At 30.9% G+C, this 19360-nt stretch overlaps 3 protein-coding genes across 4 annotated transcripts; 1 reads left to right on the top strand and 2 right to left on the bottom strand.

Moving 5' to 3' along the window:
- The first annotated feature begins 22 nt into the window (after positions 1-22).
- On the top strand, positions 23-4022 carry LOC148313449 (tRNA-splicing endonuclease subunit Sen34-like). Its single transcript, XM_088262182.1, has 7 exons — positions 23-249; positions 576-662; positions 740-875; positions 1715-1833; positions 2303-2407; positions 3416-3565; positions 3713-4022. Exons 1-7 carry the CDS (start codon positions 198-200, stop codon positions 3904-3906), a joined length of 843 nt encoding a protein of 280 aa, XP_088118308.1. The 5' UTR covers positions 23-197; the 3' UTR covers positions 3907-4022.
- A 360-nt stretch (positions 4023-4382) lies between these two features.
- LOC148313448 (dynein regulatory complex subunit 11-like) lies at positions 4383-8959 on the bottom strand. Of its 2 annotated transcripts, XM_088262157.1 has the most exons (10): positions 8741-8959; positions 7788-8343; positions 6893-7109; positions 6558-6786; positions 6320-6479; positions 5697-6208; positions 5442-5495; positions 5220-5312; positions 4836-5060; positions 4383-4759 (listed from the first exon to the last, which is right to left on the bottom strand). In XM_088262157.1, the coding sequence occupies exons 2-10, from the start codon at positions 8324-8326 to the stop codon at positions 4530-4532; spliced, it is 2259 nt and encodes a 752-aa protein (XP_088118283.1). In that variant the 5' UTR covers positions 8327-8343; positions 8741-8959; the 3' UTR covers positions 4383-4529. The 2 variants fall into 2 exon arrangements, with proteins under 2 accessions (XP_088118283.1, XP_088118275.1); XM_088262149.1 differs by having other exon boundaries at positions 5220-5495.
- Positions 8960-11077: 2118 nt separating this feature from the next.
- On the bottom strand, positions 11078-19359 carry LOC148313447 (equilibrative nucleoside transporter 4-like). The gene is made up of 9 exons (XM_088262656.1): positions 18954-19359; positions 17875-18029; positions 15771-15974; positions 14649-14875; positions 14197-14320; positions 13931-14110; positions 13531-13718; positions 12786-13032; positions 11078-12032 (listed from the first exon to the last, which is right to left on the bottom strand). Exons 1-9 carry the CDS (start codon positions 19118-19120, stop codon positions 11659-11661), a joined length of 1866 nt encoding a protein of 621 aa, XP_088118782.1. The 5' UTR covers positions 19121-19359; the 3' UTR covers positions 11078-11658.
- Between the last annotated feature and the right edge of the window lies 1 nt (position 19360).

Raw genomic sequence — 19360 nt, 5'->3', positions numbered from 1 at the left:
GTTTGGCCTATTGATCTATGAAATGTTGAAATCTATGGAACCAAATGTCACGATGACAGTGACAGCGGCTGGAGAATTTGAATATTTTTAAATTTCTATAAATATGTATAAAATATTACCATTATAATTCACCAATAAAAGCGTTTTTTTAAATTTTAAGTTCACAGTAAAAGCAAATAGTTATCATATCGTAAATTATGATAACGTTGTATTATTCTGATGGTAAAGCCTTCGTTTGGAATGCTGACGGTAAGAAATCTACCTCCACATAATTGATAAATAAATCAAACTCCGTTTTATTGATTCTCGAAGCATATTTTTAATATAAAATTAAATCTAACAAAAGTATGAGTTTGTGGTCGTGGTAGTCTCAGACTCAAGATCATAATATCCATTGTTCAATCACCAATTTTTCGTTGGCTTTTTTTTTAAACAGTATTTTTTTGTATATAATAGAGTTTTTTCCTCAAATTGTGAATTATCCATAGTATTTTTTTACTAGCTATTTTTATGGAAAATTGTAGGAATATTTTTTACGCTTCTATGAATTAAGTTATATTCCATTAAATTTATAGATTGGATGAAAATTCGTATGACATATAGAATTATTGGTGAATTGATTGGAGCAATTGCACCCTTTCCACGACATGGAGGATTTCATGGTAAGAAATTAGTTGGAATGTTTAAATGTGCAGTTTAATATTACTATGTTAGAGTAATTTTCAATTAAATTTTCCAGGATTTCCGATGACTTTAATGTCCGAAGAGGTAGCATTGCTTGTTGAAGAAGGTTTTTGTAAACTTGTAGAATCAACAGATTTATGTCATAAGGCAGCAGACAATATCATTAATTTAGCGGAAGAAACTGAGAAAAAGTATGTAAAACTATATGTACAGTGAAACCTCTATCTATCGTTTTTAAAGGGACCTATTCAAAAAAATTACGAATGTGGGATTAAGAAGTCAATATACAAGGAGATTCGATTGAGTAAAGATACCGTCCTCCCAATCTGCATAACCATTGGTAGATTGAGATTCTAAGAAGATACATGTTTTAGATGTAAATAAATGTTTTTTTAAGAAAAAGCGCAACAGAACCAAAAAATAGTAACAAGCATATTTATTGCATTGTAAATAATCTGTGATTGATATTTATTTTTTCTGTTTTATTTCCGTAAGTCAACAGTATATTTTCGGCTTTGCAAATAATACCTATTTCAGCATCAGTTATTGAATGCGAATATGTAGAAAGTTCAATCTTTCAAAGAGTGTGCATGCTTCTGAAAATGAAGGTACAGCCAGCGGCTCCTCTTCATCAATATTGACCTCTTCTGCAGCGTCCGCCAACCTCGCGTCACACAAGCTTTCGATAGTTTCTATCCCACACATTGGAATATTGTTATTGAATGTAACAAAATTCATAAGAATGTAAAAAACACAGACAAAATATACCAAATATAATTCAAACGATAAATGCGGTAAAATGGTGATACAGAAATGATAGATTTGATCTATTTCTATATGAAATGAATTCAGGGTAGAAGAAATAAACGACACATCGGGGAAAATGATTATACGAGGAACGATAGATAGAGATTTCACTGTATTATGATAAAACAATTGACATATTTAAATGCTTTTTTCTTATTAAAAATTATCCATAAAAAACATGATATTTGAAATTAGTTTTAACTTAAATCATTTATATTTTTAGATTGTACTCCGAACAAGTAGAATGTATGAAAGAAAAACGTGTAGAGCAAATTTGTTCAAGAATAGATATGATTATAGCTGGAAAACAAAAAAAGTTGGCTATCCAAGGAAAAGTTTTAGGTAAATATTTATGATATTATTATATGTGTTTTTTTTTTATATCATTCAAATGTAGTCCACGCCCATAGTATAATAGTCAGCACGCTCGTCTATCGTACTGGAGGTCCCAGGTTCGATTCCGGGGAGGGGGTTAAATAAATATATGTTTTTTTTCACTCTAATATTTATTCAATACTACCTTGGATTGGTACCTGAAGCGGAGGGCTGATACCCTTTCCTTCATGTGTTGACAATTAAGATAAGACTGCGTTTATATGATGTTGTGCCCTATGCACCATCAGGTGCGGATGAGGGTTTTGAAATTCGAATTGAAAATAAACACCAAAATTATTCTTCTTCTAACCCTTATCTGCACCCAATGGTGCAAAATCAAACACACAAAAATTAAGTCATTTATTTATCCCACTTCAACGGAGCTATTTTTTATGTACTGCATTTGTAATTAATGATAACTGTTCTGGATTTTCAGATTGTAATCGAGATAGTATGCTTCAAGAAGAAATACAGAAGATACAACCTCTTAGTATGGGAAATACATTAGTTCAAATTCCTACTGAACACCCTTGGCCATACAGTTGAGTTTCAAATTCTATTTTACTTTTGACATAATGTACCGGTAGTCCTCAACTTTTGGACATTTCCCTTTTGCTATTTTGCAAAATCCAAAAAATACCATTTATTTGTCATTGTTAAAACATTGACAATCAAGAATATGATCTAATCCTGCATGGATCTTGATATATTTTTTTACTATCTTGGAAGAATATGATCACAATAGAGAGTGTTAATTTCATATTTGAGGATAATTAAAAAACACAATGGCGTCTCATTAAGATCAGAAGAAGAAAAGCTCCATTGAAACAATTATTTTTAAAGAAAACACTAGATTTATACAAAACTAACTTACCATCACGCCACTTTTCCGCGGGGGTAGGCAGAGAGCATATAATGCTACACCACTCTGTTTTTGCAAACATATTTCGCCTCTTCCAAGTTCATGCATCTCCTCATACATACCCGCCGATTATTTCGATTCTTATTATCTAGATATGCAATCAATAACTAGATATATTTACCAATAAATAATTGTAAAATGTTCCTATACACCTTATATTATATCTATGAACAATTGAAATTTTCCTTTTGAAAAAAATATATTTTATAATATTTTAAACACACTTTTTTAACATAATTTTGCCTTCGGAAAATTCAACTCATATACTTTTCAGTAACTAATTATATATAGATATGCAATCAATAACTAGATATATTTACCAATAAATAATTATAAAATGTTCCTATACACCTCATATTATATCTATGAACAATTGAAATTTTCCTTTTGAAAAAAAAAAATTATAATATTTTAAACACACTTTTTTAACATAATTTTGCCTTCAGAAAATTCAACTCTTATACATTTTTCAGTAACTAATTATATAGGAATGTAAAGGACCAACCATATTTCCAATATTAATTAATATTAATAAAAAATATAAAATAATCTAATGCTGTCAGCTATAATTCTACAGTTTTATCGTAACTTATTTTGAAATTTATTTAAAAATGTTTAGTTTTTTAGGTACAAAAGATGTTGACATAAGCAAATTGAATCCTAGTGTAACGTCAGACGAAGGAAAACTGCGATATGCAGTTTTTAAAGATTTGTGGAAAAAGGGTCACTACATAACTGCCGGAACTAAATTTGGAGGTGACTTTTTGGTTTATCCAGGTAAGGATATTTTATAAACAAAATATTACTTTTTGTGATAAAATTTAATCTCATTATTCAAATATACACCATGGTGTTAATCAATTACTGACTTGCTTGAACAGGAGAAATATTATTTTCATTTGTTTTAAACATATTTTTTTTTAGGAGACCCTGCTAAATTTCATGCCATGTATATTGTTAAGTGTTTAACATCGCAAGAAGAGGAATTGCAACTATCCAGCATTGTGGGTTTCGGTAGACTGGGAGTTTCTGTCAATAAATTGACTGTTTATGCTTTTTTAAAGAATGAAAATGAAGTGGTATATCAATCTTTACAGTGGCATGAGACTTTGTGTTAAAATAATAAAAATTAATGAAAATTTTCAAATCCTCTTTGATTTTCTGCATAATACCATTTTTTTAGACAGTTAAAAATCGTGTTATAAAGGATGAAAAAGAATTTTAAACAAAAATTAAAGCAGTGCATGTTTAACCTTGGCTCGTAACGCATGTTTGTGCTGAAACATTTAGTGCATGTTGGTCTTCGGGTCGACCAAAAATTGCATGTGTTAAATATTTTGTGTAGTTTTAAGTGTATAAATGGTGCTATGGTGGTGAAGGGTGGTATTGTTTGCATGTTGTGGTAGTGATTGTCCTGACGAAGAGACGGGTACGTCTCGAAACCGGTAGACATAAAAATCTCAGTGAGTGGTTATATACTAATATTATTGACATTTTTATAAAAAATAAATAAGTAAAAATCAAAGGATTAAAAATGTTACAAATTCTAGAATGACTTTTTTCATATAGCAGATTTTCTCTCATCTTAATTTGCATTTAGTTGACAGTTAAAGGTTTGATAGAAATGTTTCCATTATTTATTTTTTTATTTGTTGTGTACAGGTGAGATAAAAAAATATAAGTTATTTATATAAAATTGCAATCAGTAAAACTTGGTCAATGATATTATTTAATTTTTCTTTCATTTTTTGGTAGTTTTTTTATTTCCTTGAAGAGCTTCTAGATATGCTGTTTTTTGCCGTCCAACCGCGGTTTTCCACCAAAATTGTTCAGCCGCTTCATCTTCTTCCTTGAAAACTGGATCGTGTTTACTCAAAGCTAGAATCACCTCATTTGCAGTTAGAGGTATTACTCGTAGTTGAAGCATCCTTTTTGTGGTAATAACGCTTTTAAGGACCCTCAGGATTTCACCTATTGACAATAGAAAAAAAACATTAACTATATGTAATACTTAAATGATACAGTAATTATTTTATTACATGCTTACCAATAGTATAACCATCAGATAACTTTGCAATAGCAGAAACTTCAAACAAGGGTCCTATTCCGCTATATTGCCTTAGTTGGTTTTTCCACATATTAGAGACGGTGCCATAATCTGGGCGAGGTATCATTATATACTTTTGAAATGCAGCTTGTAAGGATTTTACATCAGCATCCCAAGGAACACATGATGTTCCAACCACTAATATTCTGTCTTCCGCAGAGATACCTAAAAAGTAAAATAATAAAAATAGCTGTCCATGCAAAATTCTCAAAATTATTTTTCTTGCTGAGTTTTTTTCTTTATGAGTCTATCGATGTGCTTAAATATATTTTTTAAAGTTTGACTACTCTTATCTACTTATAATTAAAATAAATTCTAACTTACTTTTTATTATTTTCGGTATGTCCTTTTTCAAACGCTTAGGGTCTGTTAAATCTGTTTTCGGGACCTTCTTAAGAAATGGTTTTTCAGCTTCGTCTATAAATATAACGGATGGTTGTAGTAATCTCGAAACTTTAGAAATCAAATGAACAAGCATTATCAATCCTGGTTTTCCTGGATACTTTCCCACCAGATTTGCAGGAGACAAGTCAAAAAGAACCGCACCTATTGCGGTGCATATAGCGTGAACCAACATTTTCTTTCCACTTCCACGAGAACCTAGAATGATATTAATTATTGCGTTAGATGACTAAATATTAAATAAATATTGTTTGTGCAACATAAATTTGTTTCATAAATACACAAGTCATGTCAACAACTGTCAATGCGGAATTAGGTTTAAATTGATCTATACCCAAGGAAATGAAAGATCTCTCTTTCTTGAGTTTTAACACTGCAGTGGACATCAATATAGTTTACCTGAAATGAGCACTGATTTGACTAGAGGTAATGTTTGGTGTAGAGTGTCTGATCCCATGGGAATAATGCAGTATTGTTTTACAAGTTGTCGAATATCTCCCAAGCATGGCAAAGGTTCTTTTCCAAGTTTCCGAAATTCATAAGCGGCATAAGAATTCTCTCCTATATATGAATCAATAGAAACTTCTGGATACTTTTTTATTATTCCATTCATTATTAACTCTTCAAATAAAGACTCCGTAGTTCTGTCCGGTGTGAGGTCTTTTTCTTTCTTCTTTTTACCTTTCTTTCCCCCTTTTCTACCTTTTTTAGGCTTTTTCTTTTTGGTTTTTTGACCATGGTCTTTATCCCACGCAGCTTGAAGTAAATCTAGCTCTGCTCTCATCAGTTCATCCGCAACTTTTCGTATTTCCCCTTCCACAAGATTATATTTGTCTTCTCGAATTATAACCTCATCATGAAGTTGATTTATATTATCTTTTTCATCTTTATATTTCCACATTTCTTCATATCTAAAAATAATATATTTTAGCCATAACATTTTGCAATATTAATTTCAAAAGTATATATATTTCAGTACAGTTGCTATATTATTTAAATCAAATATACAAAGTGAAACATACTCATTGTTGGATTGAACGACATTAGGTAGTAATTTGGTGGGAAGTATTTTGTAGCCAATTTCTTTTTTTTCCTCTTTTTTTCCTTCTTCCTTATCTTTTTTACCATCTTTACTATTTTTAGATCCCTTAGAAGAGCTGACACTTGATTCAGTTTCTTCACCTAAATATTGCATTAGTAAAAAATAATAATACTGATACATATATTTTTATGAGTGATTTTATGAAAAAAACCTTTTACCTTCAGTACTCTTAAACATAGCTCTGGACCCTCCCTGTTCTTCTGGTGGGAACTCGGGCATTTTTCCCGATTGGTCGTAAGTCTCTCTGAACCAATGCCTTATTTCATCCGTGATTTCTTCCATTATGAGAACACCTTTCTTGTCCCTAATATTTGTTTCAATTTTCTCCAGAGCTTCTACATATTTCTTTTCATTTTCAGCCTGTACAGCACGTCTATGTTCTTGTGTCTAGAAAACAATTGAAAAAACGGAAAATATCAACACCAAAAATTAATAAATTAGAAAATATATGCGTGTGTATTATAAATACTTTCTATAAAAATTGTTTCTATACCTTTTCTACTTGCATTTGAGTTTCGCTTTCCTTGAGGGGTGTTTGTATCATTCCTATCAGTATCATTTCTTCCATTTTCCGTTTCTTTACATTCCGACGAGCAATAAAACCTCTCCACATCTTTTGAATCATTAGTGCAGAAACGTAACTTATTTCTTCCTTTCTTTCTGGTTTCCCTTGTTCTTTCAACAGGCGAATTTCCTTCATGAAAATACATCTAAAAAACAAAGAATGTAATAATCTGTTTTTTCAAATGTCTATATTAATTCTAAATGAATGATGAAAGCAAATTGAATGTCATGAAAGTAATCTGAGCTTCTGTGAAGCCTCTTTAAGATAGTTAAGGCATATAGAGCAAATAGAAAATGAGAGAATGTTTTAGTATAATTTGAAAATATGAATGTGAGAGTAGGGAAAGGGAAGAACAATCTAAGGAAGTCCCAGCAGGACCAAACTATTTTCTTTTCTAACCCAATGGTACAAAGGGCACTGCATCGTTTAGAAGCAGTTATCTTGATCGTTAAACACACGAAGAAAAGGTGATAAGCCTTGAGTTTCACGCACCAGTCCAGGGTAATATGAAATAATTTATATTCAACTGAAAAATCACTTATATATATTCTGACCCTCCTGGGAATCAAACCCGGAATCTTTAGCGCAGTAGCCAAACACACTGACTACTACACTACTGAGGCGAACAAAAACCGAACTGATACCAAACTATGTATTTGTAACATCAAATCTGGCTGTGTCAAAAGTATATATCTAGATGCATGAAAGCAAAAGAAACTAGGAGTGTATGACGGGACAGACATGTGTGCTAGGTGTTCCATCCTCCCTCGCTACCCCTGCAGGAAACGCCATAGTAGCAATCAAGCATATATATTATGTTTACCTCAGCCTTCCCTGTCTCGCTCTTTCGTGAATTTGTATAATTTTAATGGCTTCGAGTTCCGTCAACTGTATTTTTTTACTTTCCCCCTCTTCGTAACCTAAGTTCTGCAGAACGTTTTCAATAAATTCTTTTTTGTACTTTATATCCTCTAGTCGTTCGTTTCTAAAATATTTTGGTACTACTATTTCGGCATCATTTGGAGAGAGGCGTAGTTTCATTAAAACATCATCATTGTAACTGTGTTCCGATAAATCAACACCTTCCAAATCCGTTTTCAATTCCACAACCCGACCGAGACATCCATCCAGCAATTTTCTAATTAAAAGTCGTTTTTGGGGATGAACAATTTGATCGTAACACTCTTGTAGTTTATTAGAGGCAACTATGTACTTGTAATACACCTCACTAAGTGCGGCATGAAAAATTTCTTTTTCGGGCTGCGGATGTGGTTCATTTTGAAGGAATGTATCGATATTAGCTGCTTCAGACAAATCGATTCTCGCTTCTGCCCATAGTTTATTATATGTATTGTGAGACATTTTGGGTAATCCAAATCCTTAAACACAATTAAAAATGTATAAATATTTATTAGTTAGTGCTATCATGTCAAGTCCTTTGATAATATTATGATATTGATTAAACAAAGCTCCATAGTAATATTTTTGAGTTGTGATAGAAACACAATTATTAAAACAAATGTGTTCATACTATTATTGATTACACATTCGTTAGATTTTTTTCTAGTATATACTGAGGATAGAACACCAGGTGTTATGTAATATTTTAACGGTAACACCGTGCAAATACGTATTTTATTGATAGATAATTAATAGCATACATTTCAAAGGGGACAAAATTTGCAGATAAGACAAGTATTATAGTTTTTTTTTGTTTATATAAAATATCAGCAAACACTTTCTAATAAAAATTAAATATTTTTCTCTAATACTCACCTTATTTTTTATTATTAAATGAATCTAAATTTTACTAAAAATTTTGAGAATATTATTTACAATGTTTACATGCTTTTCTTGTATTTGAATTTTTACATAAAAATTTTGATTAACATTTTATTAAAAATATCCTTATTTCCACATTTTGAATAAATATTTTATTTATATTAAAAATAATATATGTATAAATTTTTACATAGTCCTGTATCACATTTTGATTTTTTTTTGTTAATGTCAAATTAATAACACTCATAGATATTTAAATACTTTTTTATTTCACAGTATTCTTTTTTAAAAGAGTTACTTATTAGTACTTACCTAAGCAATATTATTTTCAAGCCATTTACCTCATTTGTTCTCCTTTTTCTTATCCATGCCAAATGGTGCATCTTTTGGTGGCAGTCTAAAAAGCATATATAAATATAATATATTCTGGTGGGAATCGTATGTGAGAAGTCACCTTATCACCAGTTATCACACACAACCTTGGTGAATAGACTAAAAAATATCTTTTCTACATACCTAAGTCAATACTAAGTCCAAATTATTTTATTTTTATTTCATTTCAGCTATTTTAATTTTAAAAGTGTAAAAGAGGCATGATAGAGTTCTCACTCGCACTTATATATGGTCAGTACGCACAAGTGAGAACTTCATTAAGCCTCTCTTTTATGTTTTTTCGACAAGAGTTTAGAAGTTAAAGGTCTGGTAATAGTGTTTAACTCTCTGACATGAGTTTTAATGAAGATTTTATTTTGAAAGGCAGGTTTTTTAAAATTTCTAAAATAAAATAATGCATTACTGCAAGGCATCAAATAACATTCCAGTATTTGTTTTTTTTTTAAATGCTTTCATTGAATGTTAAAACTTAAAATAATGAACTGCTTTTAAAACTGGTACTAACATCGATACACAAAGGTTTTCCATCCGGTATTTGTTTTTTTTTTTTAAAGAGAAGTATTTTTGTTTTTTATTATTTACAAAAATACTTCAATTTCATACTATTTCTGTGAGCCTAAGCGGCTCATTATAAGAAATAGGTATCAAATTGTGGTAGAGTGAGTTTGAACCAAGAAACTCTTACTCAAGAGCCCGCGACACTAGCCACGGGACCACGACCCGACACTTTATTTACACAACTGAATATTAAATTAATAATAGTTTCACGGGCCATAATAAATTTTGTTCATATTTTTTAATAGCAAATATACCAGAATAATACTCATATTGCGCAACTGGGTCCACAACAGTCCATACACATAGAGCCAACCTGCGAGAATACCTCAACTACCTCATAAGATAATACAGTAAAATCGGTTTGAACTATTTCTTTACCGGAGTGCCCATACCAGGTATGAAGAAATCCGCAAAGGCTCTTTTTTGCCCGTTTATATTAGCAACAAATCGGGCAAGGGGTTTATCAATTTTTTTTACACAAAAATTTAAGTAAAAAACGTTTGCAATAACAATTACTTTTTATTAATCATAATTTATTTTAGTGATGATGTATCAGATATCTACAATTTGAAAAATAAACATTCTTTAACACTAAGCGCTAAGCTTCGATTACTCACTTAGTATTAAAGTAAAAATATATACATAACATATATGAAACTAAAAACAGTTATTTTTAAAACAAATTTCACAACATGGTTTTTAACTAAGTTTTATAAATAATATACTTAAAATAACAAGTACATATATAGTAGAAGTAATTTTAGTGAGCAAAATATTGTTTATATAAAACAAGAAAATATTTGGCATGTTTATAAACTAACCCTAACATTTTGAATCCTAATAATTATGTTAACTCTTTTTATGTTCTATCTTAATTATTATGTTACATTGCTGAAATAATTATAGTAAGGTTTTCTTCGATTCTTTTTAAATTTATAATATTACGATAATTATTTTAGGAAGATAAAATATCATGCATTTTCAATTACAAACTGAAACTACTTATAGAGTCACATTTATGCTTCTGTTATATTATATGTTTTATATTATGTAAATAAACTAGACATGATTAATCAAATTCAAAAACCAAAATAAATAATAAAATATTCAAAATAAATCCCATTGTTGGATTTAATCGTTTAAAGCTAATCACATTAATCGGTGCACAAATTTGGTTGCGTATTTCGTATTTTTAACTACCATTACATTTGAAAATTTAATATCAAAAGCTGGAAAGAAATATAAATAAAAAAAAGTAATAAATACAATTCCAATAGAGTCAAACTTTTAAAATAAATACAGCACTGAAAAAAAATGTTTTGTCATGCTAGAATATTTGTGACATCTTTTGTCAATATAATATATTTTTTTTCTAATCAATTTTCTTTGTTTTTTATTATTCAAAATATGAACAGGTTTTACACTTGCAGCTGAAAATCATGACCAGAACGATGTTACTCCTACGTGATGTTAATCAACCTCCATCTGTATGAATCAATGTGATACTCATCTAATATCACTAACCCGTATTGCGTACGCACTGTCAAGTCAGTATGAATACAAAAAAAATATATATTTTTTTAAATTGCTTAGAAAGGAATATAAAAGTAAAAAAATCTGTTTATTTTTGGTAGATTGGAAAAAATGAGAAAATTGGAGAAGAGGTAGTTAAAACTATAATTATTCACATCAATTATATTCAAATATACCACTAATTCAGTATCATTATGTGATTGTAGCAAGACAAGAACAAAAAATCATGTTTTTTTTAGAGTATGCAATTATACATGAATTAATAGTCATTTTTAATGAATAAAATTCTTCAAAATATTTACACATTTTAGTCTTTCATTCTTGATCTACTATCCATTTTTAATATTAATTAAAAAATATATTGCATGTATGTAGATGCTATCAGAATGATATAATCTTTATGTCTTAGATTTAAAAAAAACTTGAATTTACAACTGCCAAGAAATGGTAGATGTATGAGTCGTAGCGTTCAAAGACAGGCTAGTATTGAAGATGTTATTTGTAGTCAAGTTGGATACTGTTGTTGGGTTTGTAGCTACAGCGAATATAGCCGTAGTGATGTTACTTAGAGTGTTTGTATTTGTTGTCGCGTTGACAATAATAGCAGTCGCCATTGTAGTTAGTTCCACGAGAGTGGCATTCGTTACCCTCGTAGTTAGTTTAGTCATGGGGCCGATAGTCGGGTAGAAGGCGGCGCATGAAGTTGGGACTTGGGGCTGCGGACCGAGCATGGCGTCTAGTAAATAGGCCACGAGGGAACCGGCTGTGAGTCCAACGTTGTACGATAATGTCATTATGTTGCCTGCAAAAACAAACCAAATTTATGTGAGATGATATAAAATGACAACAAAAGAAGAAATATGATCCATCCTACGTCTTAGGTACCAGTCCAGGGATATTAAATAAAAATTAAGAGTGAAAAATAACTTATATTTATTTAACTTCCCAAAGAATTCAATTAAACCCCTAGCATGGCAGCCAAACTCGTAAACTACTACAGTATTAAGGCAAAAAAAATATTTAAAAACTATTATGAAACATTGTGATTTTTTAGTAAGTTTCATAAAATTTTAAGCTTATATTAAGAGACGTTAACTAAGTTTCAAGTCAAGTGAATTCATTGCAGAAAGACATAGATAGATTGAAATGCAATGCATACGGTAAGGAACGAAGTGTACTCAGCTCGAGTCAAACTGCAAGCAACTCCTGAATATTAGTTAAAAATTTAAGCATATATGTATTTAGAGGCGTTAACTAAGTTTTAAGTCAAGTGACTTGATTACAAAAAGAGACTGAAAGATTGAAAAGCAATGCATAAGGTACGGAATTAAGTGCACTTAGCTCGAGTCAAACCGCAAGCCACTCCTGAATATTAGTAAAATTTTAAGCTTATATTAAGAGGCGTTAATTAAGTTTCGAGTCAAGTGAATTGATTATAGAAATAGATAGACAGATTGAAATGCAATGTATAAGGTAAGGAATGAAGTGCACTTAGCTCAAGTCAAACCGCAAGCAACTCCTGAATATTATTTAAAGTAAAAAGTTTTAGACATACCGGCCATTTCTCTGGCATCATTTCTCACTCTCTGTTGGGCGGCGAGCATGGGCGCCGCGCCCAGGGTGCCCCCCGTGATGCCCAGCAGCAGGGATAGCAGCAGGGGGGCCAGGTCCCCAGCTGCTGCGATGTGCGGGGCTCCGCGGGGGGCGCAGCACAGCAGGATGAGAGGAACGAGCAGCAGCCGGAGAGAGCAGCATGCCGCCATCTTGCTGCGCGCCATTTCCGATACTCGGGATGCAAACATCTGCAACATGAAGCAAAACATTTTTATCTTGATATTTTAAAACATATATGTAAATTAAAAAATACTTTCACGAAAGGTAAAGTAAAGGTACAGTTAACTTATTTATATTTTTTAATATAACACTTGGGCTGAAAAGTTCATAGGCTGGCACATAAATGGCGTTACGACAATCAAATCCATGTAATTTTTTAGTTAGTACTAACCTTAAAAGACCTCAGTTTAATTTTTACTTATGTGGGTAACTATATAAGCTTTTTCACTTGTTTATTTTACCAGCTGGTTAAACATATACATAAATTCATTACATTGTTTTTTTTTCCAGTAATTTTATTTGATTTTTAGTAGCTTTAAATTTCACAATAATTGCAGAAATTAATTGAAAACAATTTCCTTTCATTCATTTTAAATTTTTACATTTAGGTGATTAGACAAAAAAAAATAGACTTGAGTTTATAAATTTACATTCTGTAGCTAGTGACAAAATTTGAAATGACTTACTTTTCCAATGAGATCTCCGACATTGAATATTGTCATCAGAATCACGGGCATCCAGGAACCAAATCGGCAGCTGGTTATCTCTGATAATATTCCAGGATATAGACACAGTGTCACAAAGTATGCCAGTGCAATGAAGACCATGTACGGGTAAATCTGTTGTGCGACTTGCCAGCGTGCTCGCATACCGGCTAAAACAATCAATGTATCAAGTTATCATAAATGATAAGTGTCGGCTAACATATACTATGTATGGCATAGCATATCAAGAAGGTATTAGTACCAGTCAAATCCTAAATGGGAATGAAAATTTAGATGCAATATTATAATAAATACTATCACTACAAATGAATAACATCTGTTTTCAAAATATTCTGCTGTGCAAAATATAATAAAAGCTTACATTTAATTCCAGACCAAGATGCTCCCCGTGACCTTGAATTCTTGCTTCTCACAATAACGTCTTCAACTTTAAAACTTGGTCCTGATATCGGCAGCGTAGACTGATTCAGGGTATTCAGTGGATTGCTGGTCGGCTCATAGACAGGGTTTGCGAAGCTGAATGCAGAAAATTGCCCACCATCTAAACATAAAAAGATGGTTATAATATAATTAAATTAAATTATTATATAATATGCATTTAAAAAAATGGTTCATTAGTTGACATACCAACAGAGTTAGTTGGCAAGCTGTCATCCGAATTCAGTGATATTCCAGCATCTGGTGGTGGACTGACTTGGAGTTTTAAAACCCCGTATTGTCCTTTTGGAGTATCATTTGGCTCCAAGTCCATCTAAAAATCAATAAAAATTACTTTTAATGTACGTAAACGAGTACGGCTTCAGTTTTTATTCATGGGAGACACAATTCCATCTAAAAAATTAGTAACATAATGCGCCATTTATCTTATACTGAGAACCTCTGACTTGCAAAGGGTCATAAATAGGTATATTGTTTTAAAATTTGTCTGGTACATTGTAAATAAGTGCATATTGTTATCGAGAAATCTTATGAAAAAAAAACCTGACGATTTTTAACCCACTTTTTGGTTAATAAACCATAGGGATGGTTAATCACGTTACTAAAAGAAGAACATATTTAAAATCTTATTATTTACTCACCAATCCCGTGTCGTCTGTTGGTTCTAAAACAATTTTTCTCTTCGACTCTTGGCACAATGTCATGTAAAACTCAACAAAGGCAGTTTTCCGAACAGCTATATACAAAGCCCAGCAGAATGAGATTGTTATGATTGTCATGCCGAAAAACAACTCTGTATTTTTCTTTTCGTCCTTCAAGATTAATTTGGTAAAAATTCGACTTCCAGACACCCACACTCCCGCCGCACCTGTGATAAATATCAATTTTTTACAGTTTCTTAAAATGTAAATCTTCTAACCGCTGTCGTAAAGCTCACAGAATTACATAACTCACTCTTTGTGGTGATATTGCATACCTTATCATAAGTAAAATAATGAGCCATAATAAATCAAACTCTAAAATATGAAGATATTTAATCTAAGGATTTATGTTTTGGACTGACATTTCTTGATGAAACTGCATTTTATAGCATCAAATAACAACTAAATAGTTAAACTAAATAACACAGCAAGGCCGGGGTTAAAAAACATGATTTTATATAATTTTTTCATGACAAAATTAATTTACCGACAAAACAAATTACTCTATGAAAGGTCCTCGTTATAAGAGGTTCCACTGTACTTTTTTTAGACATTTCTACTTTTACAATCTTCAAATTAATTGCGCAGTTTCCTCCAATAATGAGACTAAGCTCTTGTGCTTGGTAATATATGTTTGTTGGTAATATAATTTATATTTATTATAATTATTATTTTGTGTTTTTTTTTAGATTAACATGTATATTTTAATTTATGTATGAATTTTTAAATCAAACACAGATTTTTTGAGTCTACTAAGTTGTATTTTATTAACAAAAACACATAAAAAATTAATATTGTGACAATTGTTATGCCATAACTAGGCAAAACAATTGTCATAATATTAAATTTTCACGTGTTTTTGTTAATAAAATACAACTTAGTAGACTCAAAAAATCTGTTTGATTTAAAAATTAATACATAAATTAAAATGGAGTTCCTCAAATTTAACGCCAAATCAATAAATAACATTATATAATTCATTTAATTTATTTTTTAGTATTTTAATATCTTCAATATTTTTTTTGTACTTATATAATGTAAAATTTTTAAAATGGAACTCACTTTCGCCAGTCATAACAGCCTGGGTATATCGTTTAGGAAGCATACTGGTGAATCCGTAATAGCTGGATTGTTGAACAGTGCAGCCCAGAGCTACAGCAGAGACGGCTATTAGATTTATCTTATAGGAGACGGTAGTGGGGAATGACTGCACGTCAATCTCACAGAATGCCACAAACAGCAGCGTCAAAAGCGATACGGAGTAACCTGAAAAATATTACATTGAAAAATAAAATACATACAATAGGCACTTTTCTCTCTGGTCTCAATCCTGATTAGTCTACAGCAACAGATGACATCTCCTTCGCCATTCTAGTCTATTTTCCGAAACCCTCTTCAACTACTTATACGTCGAGCAACCCATGTCCTCGAATAAGTCGCTTAGGTATTCGCGGCGTGGGCTTCCTCTGGTATTTATTCCCTCGAACGTCCCCTCTTACATTATGTGCACTTCACCACATTGAAATAAAAATCAATTGCAACATTTTGAGTATGTCCAAATACTTGTTTACATTGCGAATGTGGACAAGATATAGGGGATGCAAACCATACGTTCTTTCAGTGTCCGAGCTTGTAAGCACAACAGAGAGGGAGAGCTTTCTAAATAGCTTAACACGGGCAGGAATCCAACTCCCCACCCAAGTATCCACCCTTCTTACTGAACCTAATTCTAGAATTGCGGTCACAATTTCTAAAATGATAAAGCTAAACGCATTTAAACTACGAAATTTTGTATTGATTGTTATTATTATTTTCTATTTTTATTTTGTTTGTAAACAAAAATAATACTTGACACTGGCAGAAATATCCTTTCACTGGGTGACTGCCAAATATATATATAACTAACTAACCATCACGCCGCTTCCCCAGAGTAGGGGTAGGCAGAGAGAATCGAACCCCACACCACTCTGTCTTTGCAAACATTCTTCGCCTCTTCTACATTCATGCATCTCCTCATACATACCCGACATAATATATATATATATATATATATATATATATATATATATATATATATATATATATATATGTGCATATATATTTATATATATATATATATATATATATATATATATATATGTGTATATATATTTATATATATATATATATATATATATATATATATATATATATATATATATATATATATATATATATATATATATATATTATATATATATATATATATATATATATATATATATATATATATATATATATATATATATATATATATATATATATATATATATATATACATATATATATATATATATATATATATATATATATATATATATATATATATATATATATATATATATATATATAATATATATATATATATATATATATATATATATATATATTTATATATATATATATATATATATACTGTATATATATATATATATATTTTTAAATATGGATTATCTCCAATTAGGAGTTTTTTTACATTAATTTTTTGACATCTCAACATAGATGAAGAAGAATATGGAAGTCTGGGCATTTTTCTTCATCTATGTTAAGATTGTAAAAAAATAATTAAAAAAAAACTCCTAATTGGAGATAATCCAGATTTGTGAATAAGTATTTGGACACACGCAATATGTTGTAAATAAATTAACTGGTCAAATTATAAGCTTAAATAAAAAAATATATTTTCTAGCATTTCTCAAGTATGTGAGTATAATTCAGGATTCGAACCTCACATACAAATTACTAAATAACTATCACGCCGCTTCTCCACAGGGGTCAGCAGAGAGTATATAACGGCACACCACTCAGCAAACATTCTTCGCCTCTTCCACGTTCATGCATCACCTCATAAATACCCGCCGATTATTTAGGCTCCTAACCTGACCGCTTTCAAGTATTTGGCATACCTGATAATGCAAAGTTTTTCTCAGTCTTCCTCTGCTCCTTTTTACAACTCGCCTCATACATTTGTTTTACCGTTCTTTACTCAGTCATTTATTCCACATGTCCAAACCATCTCAACACACCTTTCTTAATTTTATCTATACTGCTTATTTCAGCTTTGCATTCCTTTATTTTTTACAAACATACATTATACACTATTTATACATGCGTGATTTTTTCTTACCAAACGTTATCCTCTTGTTGAGCGATAGCCTATCCATCAACATGTTATTGAGCAAGACAGCGACAAATGCGGAAAAAATATACGCCATTGACATATCAAACATAATGGGAGTGTTTGAATACCGATCTTGGAAAAAGTCAACTGCCAGTATGAAGCTGTAAAATAAACAAATTGTTAGAGATATATTGCTAAAAGTGTTAAGGTGGAGACTGACCGGAACATTTTGTCGTAACATAACGTCGTAACATTGCTCGCAGCGAGCATCACCGAGCATCCAAAACTATGGATGGAGCGCTAGGCTCGCTGTACTGACTGCCTGAATGCTCGCATCGTAACGTGTTACATTACGACGAAATGCTCCGGTCAGTCTCCACCTTTAGAGATTTTTTATTATTATTTGTATTGTTTTTATTTTACCACATATTCAATTTTACCATATGGGTAGCCACGTAAATTGAGATTAACACGTTAAACGCCATGGGGTTACCAGTGATCTCAATCAAGAGCTATTCAAAATGCTTTAACTATGGAACCCATCGTCAAATCAAGAAATTAAATAATCTTAATACATAATATTATTAAAATACGTAAATAACTGAAAAGTTTTTTATAAACAAAATATAACTTTTGTTTTTAAATCACTTTAAAGATTTTAAAACAATGTTATATTTGAATTATTAAATGAAAAATCACAAAGTTAGTGCTTCAAATATAAAATAATATTTTTTTGTGAATTTTAATATTGACATATTTTAGTATTGGCATTTACCTTGTTAATAGATATGTATTTTATTTATAAAGGAGCGAATATAATATACATCAAGGAGCATCAAGAGATTTAAAAATATATAAATTTCACAGCTGCGCTGATCGAAAGATAAGCAAAGATGTAAGAAAAAACTGGCGCCTCCATACTTATTTCCATATTAGACCGGATTTGTGGCGTCACAAATTCCTTGCAATAGAATATTTTTATCAGCTGCCAATTTATCCCATTGAAGGAATGTTTATAGATGTATCTATAAATTTAATTTTTAAAAACTAAACATAAATTAGCATTGAAATCGTTTTATATGTACCTATTATATGGCAGCAAAAAGCCAACACCTGCCAGGACCATCGCCATATAAATTTTGCCATGTTTATCAACAGGAGCAGACACATGATTGAGCCAATTAGCGGATACAAAATCTCCTCCACCGCTTCTCCCGATATGTTTGTATCTTCGACCCAAATTTTCTCCCATTATGATTTTTTTTAAATATGGTTTAATATCTTACGCGCACATCGGAAATCGAAATCATCGTACAACTGCGTTTGACGAGTTGGTAATCAAAGGTTTTTCTTAACAAGTGTACAAATATTACTGAGATTTCATGAAAATCATTCTAAGAAAGCCTTTTCACAAGGAATGAAATATTACAACCGGCTGATCGTGTACACAGACTAAATCGTGTATTACTTCAAACATAAACAGCAGTTACTG

Source organism: Brachycentrus maculatus, unplaced genomic scaffold (assembly GCF_059751285.1).
Source record: "Brachycentrus maculatus isolate JH-2025_06_01 unplaced genomic scaffold, ASM5975128v1 h1tg000011l, whole genome shotgun sequence".
Lineage (NCBI taxonomy): Eukaryota > Metazoa > Arthropoda > Insecta > Trichoptera > Brachycentridae > Brachycentrus > Brachycentrus maculatus.
This window is presented reverse-complemented; position numbering and strand designations above follow the sequence as displayed.